General features: G+C 48.6%; 1 protein-coding gene across 2 annotated transcripts in view; it reads right to left on the reverse strand.

The window, feature by feature from the left end:
* The window catches only part of ZMYND12 (zinc finger MYND-type containing 12), a 55,911-nt gene that overhangs the window by 15,749 nt on the left and 21,686 nt on the right, over window positions 1–18,476 (reverse strand). The window contains exons 4-5 of one of the 2 annotated variants that reach the window (XM_068107337.2): window positions 13,595–13,809; window positions 10,718–10,828 (exon numbers count right to left, since the gene is read on the reverse strand). In XM_068107337.2, the coding sequence (XP_067963438.2) occupies window positions 10,718–10,828; window positions 13,595–13,809 (326 nt within the window). Of the gene's footprint in view, window positions 1–10,705; window positions 10,829–13,594; window positions 13,810–18,476 lie in introns of both variants that reach the window. The other variant, XM_068107336.2, reaches the window with a different exon arrangement.

Consider the following 18,476-nt stretch of genomic DNA (forward strand, 5'->3'; position numbering starts at 1 on the left):
GATTGATGGGATTGTTTTAAACCTCAGATCCTTGATATTGTTACGGTACGCGGTTAAGGATGTTGTTTGCCGAGCGAAGGCTCCGCGACCGAACAGTTGTTCCCCGACTAAACCCGATTCACCCAAACGTTGGCCGTATCGCGCCACAGATACTCAATGTGGAAAAGACTAAGACGACGAATGCAAAGAGGAAGACGAAGAAGACGTACAGAAGAGTAACGGGGTTTATTATTATTTACTCACGCATAAGCAAAAAGAGCAGTCACGGGTATTTACAGCGGACATGAAAACGCAGGTGACACAGTGAAAATTACTAGCTTATACAGACTTAGTTACTACCCAGGACAGCACGAACTAAACAAACTCACGTACGCAAATGGGGAACTTGCAGGCAGGAATGGCTGGAAAGGATGAGCAGGTGGGATCACAGGGCACAGCGAGCAGGTCCACTCCGGGCGGGAAGCGGGGAGCCGGCAGCTCCTTGTATTCCGCTTTACAGCGCACGCCGGCAGCTCCTGGTATTCGGCTTTACAGCGCACGCCGGCAGGGTCACTCGCTGCCCCGTCAGGGCTTCACGCGGCTGGTTGAAACTGGGCTGGACTCATCTGCCGTATCTCTTTGCAACTCGTTCGTAAAAGTTCCTCTGCTTTCTCTTGGACCCTTTCTTTGTCCTGTACCTCTCCACGCAGCTCAGCTCGTATTCCCTTCCTCTCACTTTTCTCCAGCGCGGGACTGACATGCCCCCCTTCGGTTTCGGTACCGCCCTCCCCCCCCCCCCCCCCCCCCCCCCGTGCTCTGTTTCGTGACCTTGTATGGTAATCCCACGGGCTTGTCTCCTTATTTGGGCATGGCGCCGACGGCACGCCCCTCGTGGCGAGCCACGGGCTTGTTTCCTTATTTGGGCAAGGGGCTGAACAGCCCCGCCCTTCGTGGCGCGCCCTGGGCTTGCCTCTCCCGGGCGACCCCGCCCCTCCTGTTCAAACAGAGCACGGAGCACATATTCACTATAGCAGCGAAATGAGAGGGCGTGCACCCCACGCTTGTGAACTGCTTTACCTGCAGATGGAGAGTTTGGCTGGGAAATGGAAGTATTGAAGGGGAGCTATTCTTAATTGATTCGGTGCAATGGAGTATTATTTTAATGGAAGACAAGGCCTTACTCTAAAACACATAATAAGATATAAGCTACTGAACAAGGGTTTTATCGGGTCCTGCAATGTGGTGTTCCATAGAATAACTACCGGGACGCCCTTTTTACCTTTACACAACTCTGGAGGCAGGAGGGGCCATATTCAACCATGTTCATCACCATTTCCAATATAATACAACACAATCAAAAAAATGCAATCCTCATAACCGCAACACTGCACCCTCCTCCTCTTAGGCACGTCCCGGGCCTACAACTTTTATTTAGTGTGACACGTAGGTGTAGTTCCCTCTACTTTTAACCTGACCCTGAGTGCGACAGTTTTAAAACATAAATAAATGTGTCCCGCTGCTCCATTGCACCCTGCCTAACAGACTCACGCCCACAGCTAACCGAATTGCGGAATGGTCTTCAAACTATACATTGACGGTGGGGAGCATTATTTACAATTGACACTACTTTTATTTACAAGACTAACCCAGGACCTGTGATTGTTCTTTCTGGGGGGGAGACAGTCTGCTCTGCATCAATGCACCATTAAAGCACCCAAAAACGCACCAACACACCCTCAAGCACCAATCGGTGCAGTCACCATTGTCCATGAATAAAAATAAATCAACAACCCCTAACCCTGCAGGTGGTCTCTTGCTCTTCAGCTCCCTCTGCTGGCTATTATTATTTGTTCTTCCAGATGTTGTCTTTTCCTTTGCTGGCGGCCTATTTGCAATAAAATGCACCCAACGTGTCCATTTTTATTTATTTTATTTATGGCCCACAGGGCCGACTGGTGTGGTTCACCTGTGGGGCATCGGTGCCCTGTGATCAAGGTCCGCCAGCAAGATTTCGGGCCCTCATGGCCGGTTCCAGCAGAGGGGCCATGCCCCAACCCATGGGGTCCATCAGTGGTGCTCGGCCACAGATGTGTGGTCCATAATGTGGTGCATCGATGCAGACAGCTGGTTCTGGGAGTGCCGGGCGCACAATGGCCGACTCACGCACGCTCCCCTCGGCGCCCAATGGCGCACAGGTCATGTGGGAGACAAAAGGGGGGAGAGACAGATGAGCGAGGGGTAAGGTCACAAGGGTACACATCAACAAAGGCAATGCAAGGCGAAATGCGTACGGAGAGCGAAGTGAGAAAGCTCGTCCCTACCGTACGTCACCCCCCCTGTCACCTACACTACCCTTGCCCTTACCCCATATTTACAAAAATCTACACATTTACCAATCCGTCGCTATCGTCACGTCTTCCCATATTTCCCTTATACCAAATTCGTCTCCACAATCCCTCTATCCAAAATTTGCCATCACCCAATTCGTCATCAATCCTCATAAGGAGGGAGAGATGGAACACAAGCACAATGTCACACCCACGTCAACATGATCCAAAACATTTGCATCAAAAATAATAAAAACAACCTGGCATGGTGTGGAGGTACCTGTCACCTCAGGTGAGTGGATGTAGATGGTGCGAGGAGATCTCAATCCTAACTATCCTCTAAATGACTTTAACACACTTTACTCTACCCGGGGTCTCTCCCTGCCAATCCATTGGCCAACTTACACTATGGGTTCTAAAAACCAATTCCCATTGACCAAACTGTGGTGCTGCTCAATTTGGGGTCTCACTCCCCCGATTCATCTCCCGGTGCCCTTGCACAATTTCTGGGCTGGGGCGTGTAGCTCTCCCAGCAGGTCTACCCACCTGCACACCTCCACCACTGTAGTTGCCACCCGAGCTTACCTAGCTCCTCACCCTAACCTATCTAACTGGGGAAGGCCCCTCCTGGCTCTGTCACCCCCTGGTGCCCTCTGGCACTGGGCTACCCGGGTCCGTCCTCCGGATCCTCGGGCCCCATCCACAACAACTCTAACGGCTCCCAGAGCCCACCTGCGGCCTCACCTGGCCGACATCCTCACAGTGGTGGAGTGCCCAAACCAACTACACACACTAACAGGCTACACGCCCAGCCATTTCCACAACACTAATGCACCCATCCAAACATCATTCTTCCATCCGCACCACAGATGCCAATATCCAACCACAATTTACCTATACCCTCTACCTAACACTTATACTACCCGCCCCGGGTATTCGTGATGGGGGTCCACTCTTCCCCCATTCACACCTTCGCACCATCCACTCCACTCCACAATTTCCACCATACTCACTCCACGACCATCCATTCCAATACTCCATATATTCCACACTCCATGTATTCCACACAACCATTCTCCATACACCTGTTGTTGCACACCTGTGCAATCTTACCTGGTGCCACCTGCACCCTCCTTCCTTCCTGGACCATTCGGTCAATACAACACTCATCACTATTACTATCACTCTCCCTCATACACTGCTCCACACACCTGTTCAGTTGCACACCTGTGCAATCACACCTGGTCACCATACACTTTTCACAATACACTTCTAAATACACCTCCAACACTCACACGGCATCATCTCATCTAACTACTCCCCTCTGAAACTTGCGCTTCCCAGTCGCCCCTTTAAACTATTGCGCTCCCTCGTCATTATCATCCACACTAATCTACCTGCGTCCCTACTACAGGTGTCATTGTCACTAACTAACCTTAACGTTACCTAATGTCAATCTCTAGGGCCCTACACACGATATATCCTAACCCACCCGGACTAGTTTTCACTGCCATATACCCCATAAATCTAGTGCTCCTTTGCCCCCCTCTGTGAGGGATGGTGGATTGGCCATCCCATCACATGGGGCATCTCTTACTATAAATTTTGCTCGTCCAATTTCCACAAATCAAAAATTTGCCAATCACTCTACCAATCCTCTGCCAATCATCACGCTGCCAATCCTTTGCCAATCATCAAATTTTGTTTTTCTAATTTCGGGTCCAGACCACTATCCTCATCATTACAGTCTACTTACTAATGCGTCTCGGTGCGCCAATTCACTTCTACAGCCCGGCTTCGTAAAGCCGAGCAATGAATGCGGGTTGTTTGGTGCCGGCGGCTGGATACGTCCGGCACTCGGTGCAGGGAAGGAGGTTTACCCGGGCCGAGATCCCACGCACCACCTCGGTACGGAGCCATCCAATGGCCCGATCTCGACCTGCCGGAAAGCCTCAACAAAAAGTGGTCGCCATGACGACCCTTCCTATCGGGCTGCCCGTTCCGCCCAGCGGAGCACGGACGCGGCCGTTCCAAGCGCGGCCCAGCGTGGATCACGTACGGCGTCCTTTCGAACCCGCCGTGGTTCGGATCCCCGCTGGTCCTCGCGGCACGCGAAACCCGGCACGCACCGAGGGCCCGATTCGGCTAAATGTCGTTCTAACCGCTAACCCGGTTACCGTCGATGCCTCACCTGCATGCTTACACCCCGCAGCCCGTTCTTTGCTCATACATCCAGCTGTTCCCATGCTCCTTGTCATTGCACCTTCTCTTACACACCCAGGTGCACTCATTCCGCTCACAGACTTGGTCACACACCTGACCACCGAACACCTTGGCACACATTCGTCGTTCGCACACCTCACCAACACACCTCTTCGCGCCCCCTCCTCGGTCACCTCCTCTGTGACAACCACAGGTGTGCTCTCTCTCGCACACCCAACCACGTGTCTCACTACCAATTCCAGCGTGCATTCCCACACACGCTCTTACCATTCCAGGTGTGCTTCCTTCCATTCCAGGTGTACATCCTCTCTCACCTGTCACAACCAACTCACGCTCCGTGTCACTCTTACTACTCTCACCTCCACTCTCGGTCACGCACTCACCCTTACTCTCGCCAGCGCACTCTTTCCTCATGCACCCGTCCGTTACACACTTTTCTCGCGCACTCTCTTGCGCACACTCTCCCGTTACACCCTCTGTAACACTCACCACAGGCGTGCATTCTCCCTTACTCTTGACAGCGCACTCTTTCCCCATGCACCTGTCAGTTACACACCTTTCTCTCGCATCCTCTTGCGCACACTCTCCCGTTACTTCCTCCATAACACTCACCACAGGTGTACATTCTCTTGTTACATCCTCTGTAACACTCCTCACTATGCGCTTCCATGTGCCCCCTCGCACACGCGCAACAACCGACTCACTCTCGACAGCACCCTCACTCCTCGGCGCGCACTTTTTCCTCACACACCCCAGAGTCGGACATTCTCGCACACCTCCTCCTTCGCACACCGTACATGTCGCACACTTCGCCAACGGCCTCTCACGAACACCCGGGTCCAAAGCAACCCCCAAGCCGACTGAAGCTCCCCTCACATCATGTACATTTCCTCGTATATCGCCACTCACCTTGGCACCTCGTCTCCTCACCTCCTTCGCCACCTGCAAACTCTTTATTTGGTTTGTGAGCACACCATTATGAGTTGAGCACCGACCTTGTACATATTCCATCACCTCCTCCTTTATCTCCCTCTTAGTTTCTGTCCGTCCCTTCTTAATTTCACTCACCTCTTCTTCCACTTCCTCTAATTTTTGCTTCACCTCTTTTATTTCCCGGTGCGTCTCCTCAAGTTCGTCCTCTAAGGCTATCTTGACCGTCTCTATGTGCGTCCTCACCTCTCGGTCCTTCGTCTCCATTACTTCTGTCACCTCATCCAACCTCATTGTCAGTCCCTCACGTACCATCTGACATTGCCTCTGTGTCGCTATTAAGTCATTTTTAATTTCTTTTTGTGTCGCCTTTAACCCTCCTAGTACCGCTGTATTCTTTTCTACTTGATCCACTAGTTCTTTTTGTCCCACCGTCAGCTGTTCCACCTCCTCCGTCAGGTCCTCTATGCCCCCTTGTAACTTTGCCGTCCCATTTCTCACCTCTTTCTCTATACGCTTTTCACCTCGCTTTACCTCCTCGCGTACCCCCGAGACCTCCTCACTTACACCTCGTCGTATTTCCTCTTTCATCTCTCCTCTTTCATCTCCTCCCTCTCTTTTGTAGATGCTGCCCTCATCTGTCCCAATTCATCCCTCTGAGCATCCAATTTGGTTTCTACCCCGATTTTTACCTCCGCTATCTGCTCTCCCATTTGTTTAATTTCTCGGGCGGATTGCTCCCCTATCTCCCGCAATTTGTCTTCCATCCTATTTTCTAGCCCCTCTAACCCATTTTTCACCCCCTCTAACTGATTCTCCTGGGCAGCCATTCTATTTTCCACCCCCGTTAACCCATTCTTTACCTCTTTTATCCCGTTGTCTAACCCCTCAAATTTGTCGTCTAACTTCCCAAATTTCTTGTCTAATCCCTTAAAATTATTGTCTAACCCCTCCCCGGTACCCCTCGCTTCGTCCCTCATTACCCCCAATTGCTCACTCTGAGCCCTCGCTTCGCCCCTCATTACCCCCAATTCATTCCTCAGGTCTTCACTTGTCTGGACCATGAGCGCCTTTATTTGTATCATAAAGAGGTCCCAATTCACCGGTGCTGCTACGGTCACGGGCGCCGCCAGATTTGGTGCTGCTATAACCGCGTGCGCAAAGGCGCCATTTTGCGCGCCCGTAACCTCGTGCGCGAGAGCGCCATTTTGCGCGTCTGAAACCTCCGCAACCACATTGCCATTTTTCTCCTCCTCCCTTTCCTCCACATACATTTCCCCGAGGTCCTGGGTCGATTCTACCCCGATTTTCTCTCCCACCGGCATCCCGTCGCCTTGACCAGCTATGGCGCGATTTCAAAATTCGGGTTTTGTAAAACAAAAGCAATTTCGGTACTTTGTAATTTTGAGCGCGTTAAACGCTTCAGGTCCGAATCCGACACTCCTGACACCAATTGTTACCGCCAATAGTACAATTGGTGTTCCAAAATTTGGGCTAAATAAATTTAGTCCCAGGTTCGAATCCCACTCCTGACACCAATTGTTACGGTACGCGGTTAAGGATGTTGTTTGCCGAGCGAAGGCCCCGCGACCGAACAGTTGTTCCCCGACTAAACCCGATTCACCCAAACGTTGGCCGTATCGCGCCACAGATACTCAATGTGGAAAAGACTAAGACGACGAATGCAAAGAGGAAGACGAAGAAGACGTACAGAAGAGTAACGGGGTTTATTATTATTTACTCACACATAAGCAAAAAGAGCAGTCACGGGTATTTACAGCGGACATGAAAACACAGGTGACACAGTGAAAATTACTAGCTTATACAGACTTAGTCACTACCCAGGACAGCACGAACTAAACAAACTCACGTACGCAAATGGGGAACTTGCAGGCAGGAATGGCTGGAAAGGATGAGCAGGTGGGATCACAGGGCACAGCGAGCAGGTCCACTCCGGGCGGGAAGCGGGGAGCAGGCAGCTCCTTGTATTCCGCTTTACAGCGCACGCCGGCAGCTCCTGGTATTCGGCTTTACAGCGCACGCCGGCAGGGTCACCCGCTGCCCCGTCAGGGCTTCACGCGGCTGGTTGAAACGGGGCTGGACTCATCTGCCGTATCTCTTTGCAACTCGTTCGTAAAAGTTCCTCTGCTCTCTCTTGGACCCTTTCTTTGTCGTGTACCTCTCCACGCAGCTCAGCTCGTATTCCCTGCCTCTCACTTTTCTCCAGCGCGGGACTGACACGCCCCCCTTCGGTTTCGGTACCGCCCTCCCCCCCCCCCCCCCCCCCCCGTGCTCTGTTTCGTGACCTTGTATGGTAATCCCACGGGCTTGTCTCCTTATTTGGGCATGGCGCCGACGGCACGCCCCTCGTGGCGAGCCACGGGCTTGTTTCCTTATTTGGGCATGGGGCTGAACAGCCCCGCCCTTCGTGGCGCGCCCTGGGCTTGCCTCTCCCGGGCGACCCCGCCCCTCCTGTTCAAACAGAGCACGGAGCACATATTCACTATAGCAGCGAAATGAGAGGGCGTGCACCCCACGCTTGTGAACTGCTTTACCTGCAGATGGAGAGTTTGGCTGGGAAATGGAAGTATTGAAGGGGAGCTATTCTTAATTGATTCGGTGCAATGGAGTATTATTTTAATGGAAGACAAGGCCTTACTCTAAAACACATAATAAGATATAAGCTACTGAACAAGGGTTTTATCGGGTCCTGCAATGTGGTGTTCCATGGAATAACTACCGGGACGCCCTTTTTACCTTTACACAACTCTGGAGGCAGGAGGGGCCATATTCAACCATGTTCATCACCATTTCCAATATAATACAACACAATCAAAAAAATGCAATCCTCATATCCACAACAATATAATAGATTGATGGGATTATTTTAAACCTCAGATCCTTGATGTATCATGATAGATTGATGGGATTCTTTTAAACCTCAGATCCTTGATACAGACATGGCATTTAACATGGAATTTTTTTTTTCCTTGACGGGTTTACTTTCTTAGCTCAGTATATCAATCTGGTGAGTTTCTTTTACACTTTGGTGATTTATTTGTTAAAAGAACCATGTCACTGATTGTCTGTCGCAGCAAGAAGTCAACAACAGGATTATATCACAGGTGGCATGGCAAAATGTACGGACAGGTGCATTTGATGATTGGCTTCACAGTCGGGTATACAAGGGTTGTTGCATTCTGTATTAGTGGAAAACAACTGCTGCACGTCTCCAAAAGTTATTGCCGCTTCCTCTGGAGATGGTCCGTCAACTCGACAATGCTGTTTGTCATGGAGTGGTGGCTTTACGAAATTACGGCATGAAACAGCGTGCTATTGCTCGGCAGTATGGCATCACTCAAGGTCAGGTGTCAAAGATCCTGAAACGAAATGCTCAGAGGGGTGTCCCTACTCCAATACCGAGGCCAGGACGTCCCCGCAGAACCACAAGGAGGGATGATCGCCAGCTGCACCGGTTAGTCCGCAATGGCCGTACCAAGTCAGCTAATCGGCTTAGGGCTGAGTGGCAGCAACTGACAAATGTGCCTGTATCCAGAAGGCTAGTCAACCAACGACTGGTTCAAGCAGGCTATCATGCCAGGTGTCCCCTGAGAAAGCCACGCCTGACCAGACAACACCGCCAGCGCCGATTGCAGTGGGCCAGAGAGCACCGTCAATGGCAGCCAGGACACTGGAATCACGTGATCTTCAGTGACGAGTCTAGATTTCTGGTCTATCGTCAAGATGGCCGCGTCCGAGTGCGCAGACAAGTGCATGAAGCCTACAACAAAGTTTGTATAGTGCCAAGAGTCCAAGGTGGAGGTGGTGGGGTGACCGTTTGGGCTGCTTTTCATGCAGGGGGCAAAACTGACCTGGTTGTTCTGAATGGAAACCTGAACCAGTTCAAGTACAGGGCCATTCTGGAAGACACATTGCTTCAATTTGCTCGTGCAGCCATTCGAGGAAACTTTGTCTTCCAAGATGACAATGCATGGCCTCATCCTGCTCGCATGATCCAACACTTTCTTGCTGACCGTGGTGTCGAGCATATGGAGTGGCCTGCCATGTCCCCGGATATGAATCCGATAGAGAACTTGTGGGCAGAATTAGCGCGTCAAATCGACCACTTGGACCAGCAGCCGACCTCTGTGCGTGAACTGCAGCAGGCTATTGTCACTGCATGGCAAGCGATTCCTGTCCAAACCTTGGCAAATCTCGTGAACAGCATGCCTCGACGTGTACGTGCTCTCCTGAATGCTCGTGGGGGTTACACGAAGTACTGAACTGTAATTTTACTGTCTGTAATCCCAGTCGTAATTTAACTTTTGTTTTTGTTAAAAAAAAATTTGGCTAATGTTGCAAAATAAAGAGATACTTCTGGAAAACGTACAGAAGTTTAACACAGTACTGTCCATGAATTGAGTTCGATATCAGTTTACATCACTTTCAAGGATCAATTTATTTGTTTCGAAATGTCAAATGTGGTTTTTGTTTCTTTTAAAGGTCACATTAACAAAATCTAGAATAATTTCAACATAATTCCAATGAACTTTTGGTTCTAAGACATCTTGAAAAGTAAGTTCACCCCACAAAAAAAATATTCCATATTAAATGCCAAGTCTGTATATCATGATAGATTAATGGGATTATTTTAAACCTCAGATCCTTGATATAATAGATTGATGGGATTATTTTAAACCTCAGATCCTTGATGTATCCGATCATGATAAATTCATCGGATATTTTTTAGAACGTGCCAACCCTTACATGTACGGTGGAATGTTAAGTACACTCAGTTTCCCAGTCATCAACATGAAAGAAGCATGTGTGACATTTGTACATTCCTCAATGAGAATTCAGGACTTGGATAAAAACCCAGCTGGATCACCAATGACATTCAGGAAGGAGGCAATCTGCGTAACATGGCGATTTGAGTCTTAAATGGTGTTCCACAGTCAGTGGTTGACAATTGCCTTCGGGGAAACTGAAACAGGGTATGAGGCAATCTTTTCCCCACTCCTTACCTTACCTTAAGGAGTGGGGAGCGAGCCTTACCTCGCTCCTCTTTTCATGCCACATCATTTATTTATGAACCTTTGTTTATATTTGTTTGTGTACATACTGGAAGGTGCCAAATACACTGACCTGATACGCTCTGAGCATGGAAGAAACATTTCTGCAGTGCACAGCCTCGTGCCATTTACCCGAAACGTGTATATGATGATGAGCACAGACAGATGGCGAACCTGTGTAAATACCGTGTCCGCAGCAGCACGTACAGGCCCGGTGGCTAGCGCTTGAGCAAAGTGTGAGCACTCGGTGGCGGTGCGTACGTCATGAGAACCATACGCCTCAGTGCTGAGGTACACCTGCATGCACACTGATACACCTTCAACATCTCAGAGGGATTGTATGTGGGGAGGAAAATAGGTGTGTGGTGTGGTGTGTGTGTGTGTGTGTGTGTGTGTGTGTGTGTGTGTGTGTGTGTGTGTGTGTGTGTGTGTGTGTGTGTGTGTGTGTGTGTCCGTCCGTCCGTCCGTCCGTCCTTCCTTGGCTCTTTTGACTATTAAACCGCAAACGTCTTCCGATTCATGTTCCTTTTCATGTTCAAAATATATCATTTGATTGAAGTAAGTTGTTCCTCAAATCTAAAACTGACAAGATGGACAGACGGACGGACCTGAACCAATTGCTTAACCCCCCTTTTCACCTGGTGTGCGCAGGTAATAAAGGAATTTCTCAAAAAAGTCATAACAGGTGGAAAAGTGATTCTCAATTTTGTCGGTTATCGGCGAGCGATATTTTATTTAAGGGTTAGTACTCACACCTATAAGGGAGGATTTTGTTTAAGGGTTAGTACTCACACCTATAGGGGAGGATTTTGTTTCAGGGTTAGTACTCACACCTATAAGGGAGGATTTTGTTTAAGGGTTAGTACTCACACCTATAAGGGAGGATTTTGTTTAAGGGTTAGTACTCACACCTATAAGGGAGGATTTTGTTTCAGGGTTAGTACTCACACCTATAAGGGAGGATTTTGTTTAAGGGTTAGTACTCACACCTATAAGGGAGGATTTTGTTTCAGGGTTAGTACTCACACCTATAAGGGAGGATTTTGTTTCAGGGTTAGTACTCACACCTATAAGGGAGGATTTTGTTTCAGGGTTAGTACTCACACCTATAAGGGAGGATTTTGTTTAAGGGTTAGTACTCACACCTATAAGGGAGGATTTTGTTTCAGGGTTAGTACTCACACCTATAAGGGAGGATTTTGTTTAAGGGTTAGTACTCACACCTATAAGGGAGGATTTTGCTTAAGGGTTAGTACTCACACCTATAAGGGAGGATTTTGTTTAAGGGTTAGTACTCACACCTATAAGGGAGGATTTTGCTTAAGGGTTAGTACTCACACCTATAAGGGAGGATTTTGTTTAAGGGTTCGTACTCACACCTCTAGGGGAGGATTTTGTTTAAGGGTTAGTACTCACACCTGTAAGGGAGGATTTTGTTTAAGGGTTAGTACTCACACCTATAAGGGAGGATTTTGTTTAAGGGTTAGTACTCACACCTATAAGGGAGGATTTTGTTTAAGGGTTAGTACTCACACCTATAAGGGAGGATTTTGTTTAAGGGTTAGTACTCACACCTATAAGGGAGGATTTTGTTTAAGGGTTAGTACTCACACCTATAAGGGAGGATTTTGTTTAAGGGTTAGTACTCACACCTATAGGGGAGGATTTTGTTTCAGGGTTAGTACTCACACCTATAGGGGAGGATTTTGTTTCAGGATTAGTACTCACACCTATAAGGGAGGATTTTGTTTAAGGGTTAGTACTCACACCTGTAAGGGAGGATTTTGTTTAAGGGTTCGTACTCACACCTATAGGGGAGGATTTTGTTTAAGGGTTCGTACTCACACCTATAGGGGAGGATTTTGTTTAAGGGTTCGTACTCACACCTATAGGGGAGGATTTTGTTCAAGGGTTAGTACTCACACCTATAGGGGAGGATTTTGTTTCAGGGTTAGTACTCACACCTATAAGGGAGGATTTTGTTTAAGGGTTCGTACTCACACCTATAAGGGAGGATTTTGTTTCAGGGTTAGTACTCACACCTATAAGGGAGGATTTTGTTTAAGGGTTCGTACTCACACCTATAGGGGAGGATTTTGTTTAAGGGTTCGTACTCACACCTATAGGGGAGGATTTTGTTTAAGGGTTAGTACTCACACCTATAGGGGAGGATTTTGTTTAAGGGTTAGTACTCACACCTATAAGGGAGGATTTTGTTTAAGGGTTAGTACTCACACCTATAAGGGAGGATTTTGTTTAAGGGTTCGTACTCACACCTATAAGGGAGGATTTTGTTTCAGGGTTAGTACTCACACCTGTAAGGGAGGATTTTGTTTAAGGGTTTGTACTCACACCTATAAGGGAGGATTTTGTTTAAGGGTTAGTACTCACACCTATAAGGGAGGATTTTGTTTCAGGGTTAGTACTCACACCTGTAAGGGAGGATTTTGTTTAAGGGTTAGTACTCACACCTATAAGGGAGGATTTTGTTTAAGGGTTCGTACTCACACCTGTAAGGGAGGATTTTGTTTAAGGGTTTGTACTCACACCTATAAGGGAGGATTTTGTTTAAGGGTTAGTACTCACAACTATAAGGGAGGTTTTTATTTAAGGATTAGTACTCACACCTGTAAGGGAGGATTTTGTTTAAGGGTTAGTACTCACCTATAAGGGAGGATTTTGTTTAAGGGTTAGTACTCACACCTGTAAGGGAGGATTTTGTTTAAGGGTTAGTACTCACACCTATAAGGGAGGATTTTGTTTAAGGGTTCGTACTCACACCTGTAAGGGAGGATTTTGTTTAAGGGTTTGTACTCACACCTATAAGGGAGGATTTTGTTTAAGGGTTAGTACTCACAACTATAAGGGAGGTTTTTATTTAAGGATTAGTACTCACACCTATAAGGGAGGATTTTGTTTAATGGTCCTAAAGATATTTAATAGGTAAAAAATGCCGATCTTCATTTTGAAGATCCCTGTCAGAGTATTCGGTATGATGATGTGTAATCAGTGTAACGAGATTAGGGATGCAAAGGTTTTCATGATGACATAAGACCAACTCACAGATAAGGAAAAATGATGGAGGGCCAGATTTGTTAGGCCATGTGCGGCGTACAGCAGGCCCCAGGTACGGTGCAGCACCCTGAGCACCCCGGGTTCCCACTTGCCCGCACGCGTCCTGGGAAGAGGTGTTGTCTCGGGCCCGGATGCCCGCGGTCTCCGGCTTACCCAGGTCGCCCGCGCTAAATGAACCTCTGCCTTCGCCAGGTGACCGAGACCTGCATGGATGACAAAGGGACCATTATGAAGGACACGAGCACCGGTTCACGAACATATCGGATAAGACAAGAAAAGATCTACCTTGGTAGCACCACCATGTGATCAGTCACAGCAACAGTGTTCCCCTTTTATAGGGCCAGGCCATTGAAGCCTTTTATAGGGCCAGGCCATTGAAGCCTTTTATAGGGCCAGGCCATAGAAGCCTTTTATAGAGCCAGGCCATTGAAGCCTTTTATAGAGCCAGGCCATTGAAGCCTTTTATAGGGCCAGGCCATTGAAGCCTTTTATAGAGCCAGGCCATTGAAGCCTTTTATAGGGCCAGGCCATCGAAGCCTTTTATAGTGCCAGGCCATTGAAGCCTTTTATAGGGCCAGGCCATAAAGCCTTTTATAGTGCCAGGCCATTGACGCCTTTTATAGGGCCAGGCCATAGAAGCCTTTTATAGTGCCAGGCCATTGAAGCATTTTAATATGGCCATGCCATTGAAGCCTTTTATAGGGCCATGCCATTGAAGCCTTTTAATAGGGCCAGGCCATTGAAGCCTTTTATAGGGCCAGGCCATTGAAGCCTTTTAAAGGGCCAGGCCATTGAAGCCTTTTAAAGGGCCAAGCCATTGAAGCCTTTTAAAGGGCCAGGCCATTGAAGACTTTTTATAGGGCCAGGCCATTGAACCCTTTTAATAGGGCCATGCCATTGAAGCCTTTTAATAGGGCCATGCCATTGAAGCCTTTTAATAGGGCCATGCCATTGAAGCCTTTTAATAGGGCCATGCCATTGAAGCCTTTTAATAGGGCCAGGCCATTGTAGCCTTTTATAGGGCCAGGCCATTGAAGCCTTTTATAGGGCCAGGCCATTGAAGCCTTTAATAGGGCCAGGCCATTGAAGCCTTTTATAGGGCCAGGCCATTGAAGCCTTTCATAGGGCCAGGCCATTGAAGCCTTTTAATAGGGCCATGCCATTGAAGCCTTTTATAGGGCCAGGCCATTGAAGCCTTTTAAAGGGCCAGGCCATTAAAGCCTTTTAAAAGGGCCAGGCCATTGAAGCCTTTTATAGGGCCAGGCCATTGAAGCCTTTAATAGGGCCAGGCCATTGAAGCCTTTTATAGGGCCAGGCCATAAAGCCTTTTATAGAGCCAGGCCATTGAAGCCTTTTATAGAGCCAGGCCATTGAAGCCTTTTATAGGGCCAGGCCATAAAGCCTTTTATAGTGCCAGGCCATTGACGCCTTTTATAGGGCCAGGCCATATAAGCCTTTTATAGTGCCAGGCCATTGAAGCATTTTAATATGGCCATGCCATTGAAGCCTTTTATAGGGCCATGCCATTGAAGCCTTTTAATAGGGCCAGGCCATTGAAGCCTTTTATAGGGCCAGGCCATTGAAGCCTTTTAAAGGGCCAAGCCATTGAAGCCTTTTAAAGGGCCAGGCCATTGAAGACTTTTTATAGGGCCAGGCCATTGAACCCTTTTAATAGGGCCATGCCATTGAAGCCTTTTAATAGGGCCATGCCATTGAAGCCTTTTAATAGGGCCAGGCCATTGAAGCCTTTTATAGGGCCAGGCCATTGAAGCCTTTAATAGGGCCAGGCCATTGAAGCCTTTTATAGGGCCAGGCCATTGAAGCCTTTTATAGGGCCAGGCCATTGAAGCCTTTTAATAGGGCCATGCCATTGAAGCCTTTTATAGGGCCAGGCCATTGAAGCCTTTTAAAGGGCCAGGCCATTAAAGCCTTTTAAAGGGCCAGGCCATTGAAGCCTTTTAATAGGCCATGCCATTGAAGCCTTTTAATAGGGCCATGCCATTGAAGCCTTTTAATAGGGCCAGGCCATTGAAGCCTTTTCTCGGGCCAGGCCATTGAAGCCTTTTAATAGGGCCAGGCCATTGTAGCCTTTTATAGGGCCAGGCCATTGAAGCCTTTTATAGGGCCAGGCCATTGAAGCCTTTAATAGGGCCAGGCCATTGAAGCCTTTTATAGGGCCAGGCCATTGAAGCCTTTTATAGGGCCAGGCCATTGAAGCCTTTTAATAGGGCCATGCCATTGAAGCCTTTTATAGGGCCAGGCCATTGAAGCCTTTTAAAGGGCCAGGCCATTAAAGCCTTTTAAAGGGCCAGGCCATTGAAGACTTTTTATAGGGCCAGGCCATTGAACCCTTTTAATAGGGCCATGCCATTGAAGCCTTTTAATAGGGCCATGCCATTGAAGCCTTTTAATAGGGCCAGGCCATTGAAGCCTTTTCTCGGGCCAGGCCATTGAAGCCTTTTAAAAGGGCCAGGCCATTGAAGCCTTTTATAGGGCCAGGCCATTGAAGCCTTTAATAGGGCCAGGCCATTGAAGCCTTTTATAGGGCCAGGCCATTGAAGCCTTTTATAGGGCCAGGCCATTGAAGCCTTTTATAGGGCCAGGCCATTGAAGCCTTTTAATAGGGCCATGCCATTGAAGCCTTTTAATAGGGCCAGGCCATTGAAGCCTTTTAATAGGGCCATGCCATTGAAGCCTTTTAATAGGGCCATGCCATTGAAGCCTTTTAATAGGGCCAGGCCATTGAAGCCTTTTCTCAGGCCAGGCCATTGAAGCCTTTTAATAGGGCCAGGCCATTGAAGCCTTTTATAGGGCCAGGCCATTGAAGCCTTTAATAGGGCCAGGCCATTGAAGCCTTTTATAGGGCCAGGCCATTGAAGCCTTTTATAGGGCCAGGCCATTGAAGCCTTTTAATAGGGCCATGCCATTGAAGCCTTTTATAGGGCCAGGCCATTGAAGCCTTTTAAAGGGCCAGGCCATTAAAGCCTTTTAAAGGGCCAGGCCATTGAAGACTTTTTATAGGGCCAGGCCATTGAAGCCTTTTAATAGGGCCATGCCATTGAAGCCTTTTAATAGGGCCATGCCATTGAAGCCTTTTAATAGGGCCAGGCCATTGAAGCCTTTTCTCGGGCCAGGCCATTGAAGCCTTTTAATAGGGCCAGGCCATTGAAGCCTTTTAAAGGGCCAGGCCATTGAAGCCTTTTATAGGGCCAGGCCATTGAAGCCTTTAATAGGGCCAGGCCATTGAACCCTTTTATAGGGCCAGGCCATTGAAGCCTTTTAATAGGGCCAGGCCATTGAAGCCTTTTAATAGGGCCATGCCATTGAAGCCAACATCACCGCTTTGCACAAAAAGGTGCAAAAACAGATCCTTGCAACTACAGACCAATCAGCCTTCTCCCAATTATCAGCAAAGTCATGGAATCCATCATTGCTTCGGATATGAAATCTTTCCTCTTCTCCAATGGCTTGATCTCTGATCATCAATTTGGTTTCAGACCAGGTCACTCTACTCTGGACATGCTGCTTCTGCTGTCTCAACAATGGATGGAGGTCCTCAATGCCAAACAGGAAATTAGAGCTGTCTCCCTCGACATATCACGTGCCTTAGATACGGTCTGGCACCCCGCTCTGCTCACCAAACTCTCCTCCTTTGGTATCCATGGAAATCTCCACGCATGGCTGGCGGACTTCCTCTCTAGTCATAGTCAACGTGTGGCCCTGAATGGGTTTCTCTCATCTCCTCTTCCTGTTCAGACTGGAGTTCCCCAAGGCAGTGTTCTGGGCCCTGTGCTTTTTCTGGTCTTCATCAATGATCTCTCTGACTCTCTTGAAAATCCTCTCTATCTCTGCTGATGACTCCACTCTCTGCCGCTCCATTCCTCATCCCTCAGATCGGCAGTCTGCAGCCTCCTCACTCTCTGCAGACCTGGACAAAATCACAGACTGGGCAAACAAATGGAACATGTCTTTCAATCCTGACAAATCTCACACTCTTACGATGTCTCTCCGAAAAGACCGACTGGACAACCCTCCCATCTACTTTCTGAATAGTCCTCTCCAAGAAGTTCTGTCACTCAAGCTTTTGGGTCTCACTATCTGCCATGATCTTTCCTGGGAAAACCACATTTCCAAGCTGGCCTCCAAAGCCAGTCGCCGACTGGGCATCCTCCGTCGTGCGAAGTCCTTCCTTGGCACAACTGAGCTCCTCACCACATACAAGGCTTTCATCCGCAGCTCAATGGAGTACTGCTCTCCCCTCTGGGCTGGTGCTCCTGCCTCACACCTAGCTCGTCTTCACGCTGTTGAATCCAAAGCATTCAGAATCATTGGAATCTCCCGCGATGACGCTATCTCTGAGGGCCTTTCACTTACTCACCGCAGGCAGGTTGGTGGTCTTTCCGTCTTCTACCGACTCCTCTCCGGCCTTGCTCCCCCAGCTCTCTCTGGGCTCTGTCCCCCAAATATTCCTACAGGTCGCACAAGATCTGCCTGCAACCCTCTTATGGTTAAACTGCCAAAATCAAGACTCTCTGCTCACCTTTACTCCTTCATTCCTCTTTTCTCCCGCCTCTGGAACAAACTCCCTCACTCACTTCAATCACACTCCTCCCTCCACGTCTTTAAAACGGCTGTTCACCACCATCTCTTATCTTCCCCCATCCAAAACCTTGATCTTTTCTACCCCCGCTAATTTCACCCCAAATCCACTTTTTGAGGTGCCGACTTCTTTCCTGGAAGTCCTTGGTGTCCTTGCGTTTTATACCTATCCTGCCCCCCCCCCCCCCCCCCCAAGCCCTCTCCCTCCCACACAACTCCCGATGTCCCTGCTCTCAAATGTTGTGTTTGTGTGCTTCCTCCCCTTCTCTCC

Source organism: Myxine glutinosa, chromosome 2 (genome assembly GCF_964187855.1).
Source record: "Myxine glutinosa chromosome 2, kmMyxGlut1.1, whole genome shotgun sequence".
NCBI classification, from domain to species: Eukaryota; Metazoa; Chordata; class Myxini; order Myxiniformes; family Myxinidae; genus Myxine; species Myxine glutinosa.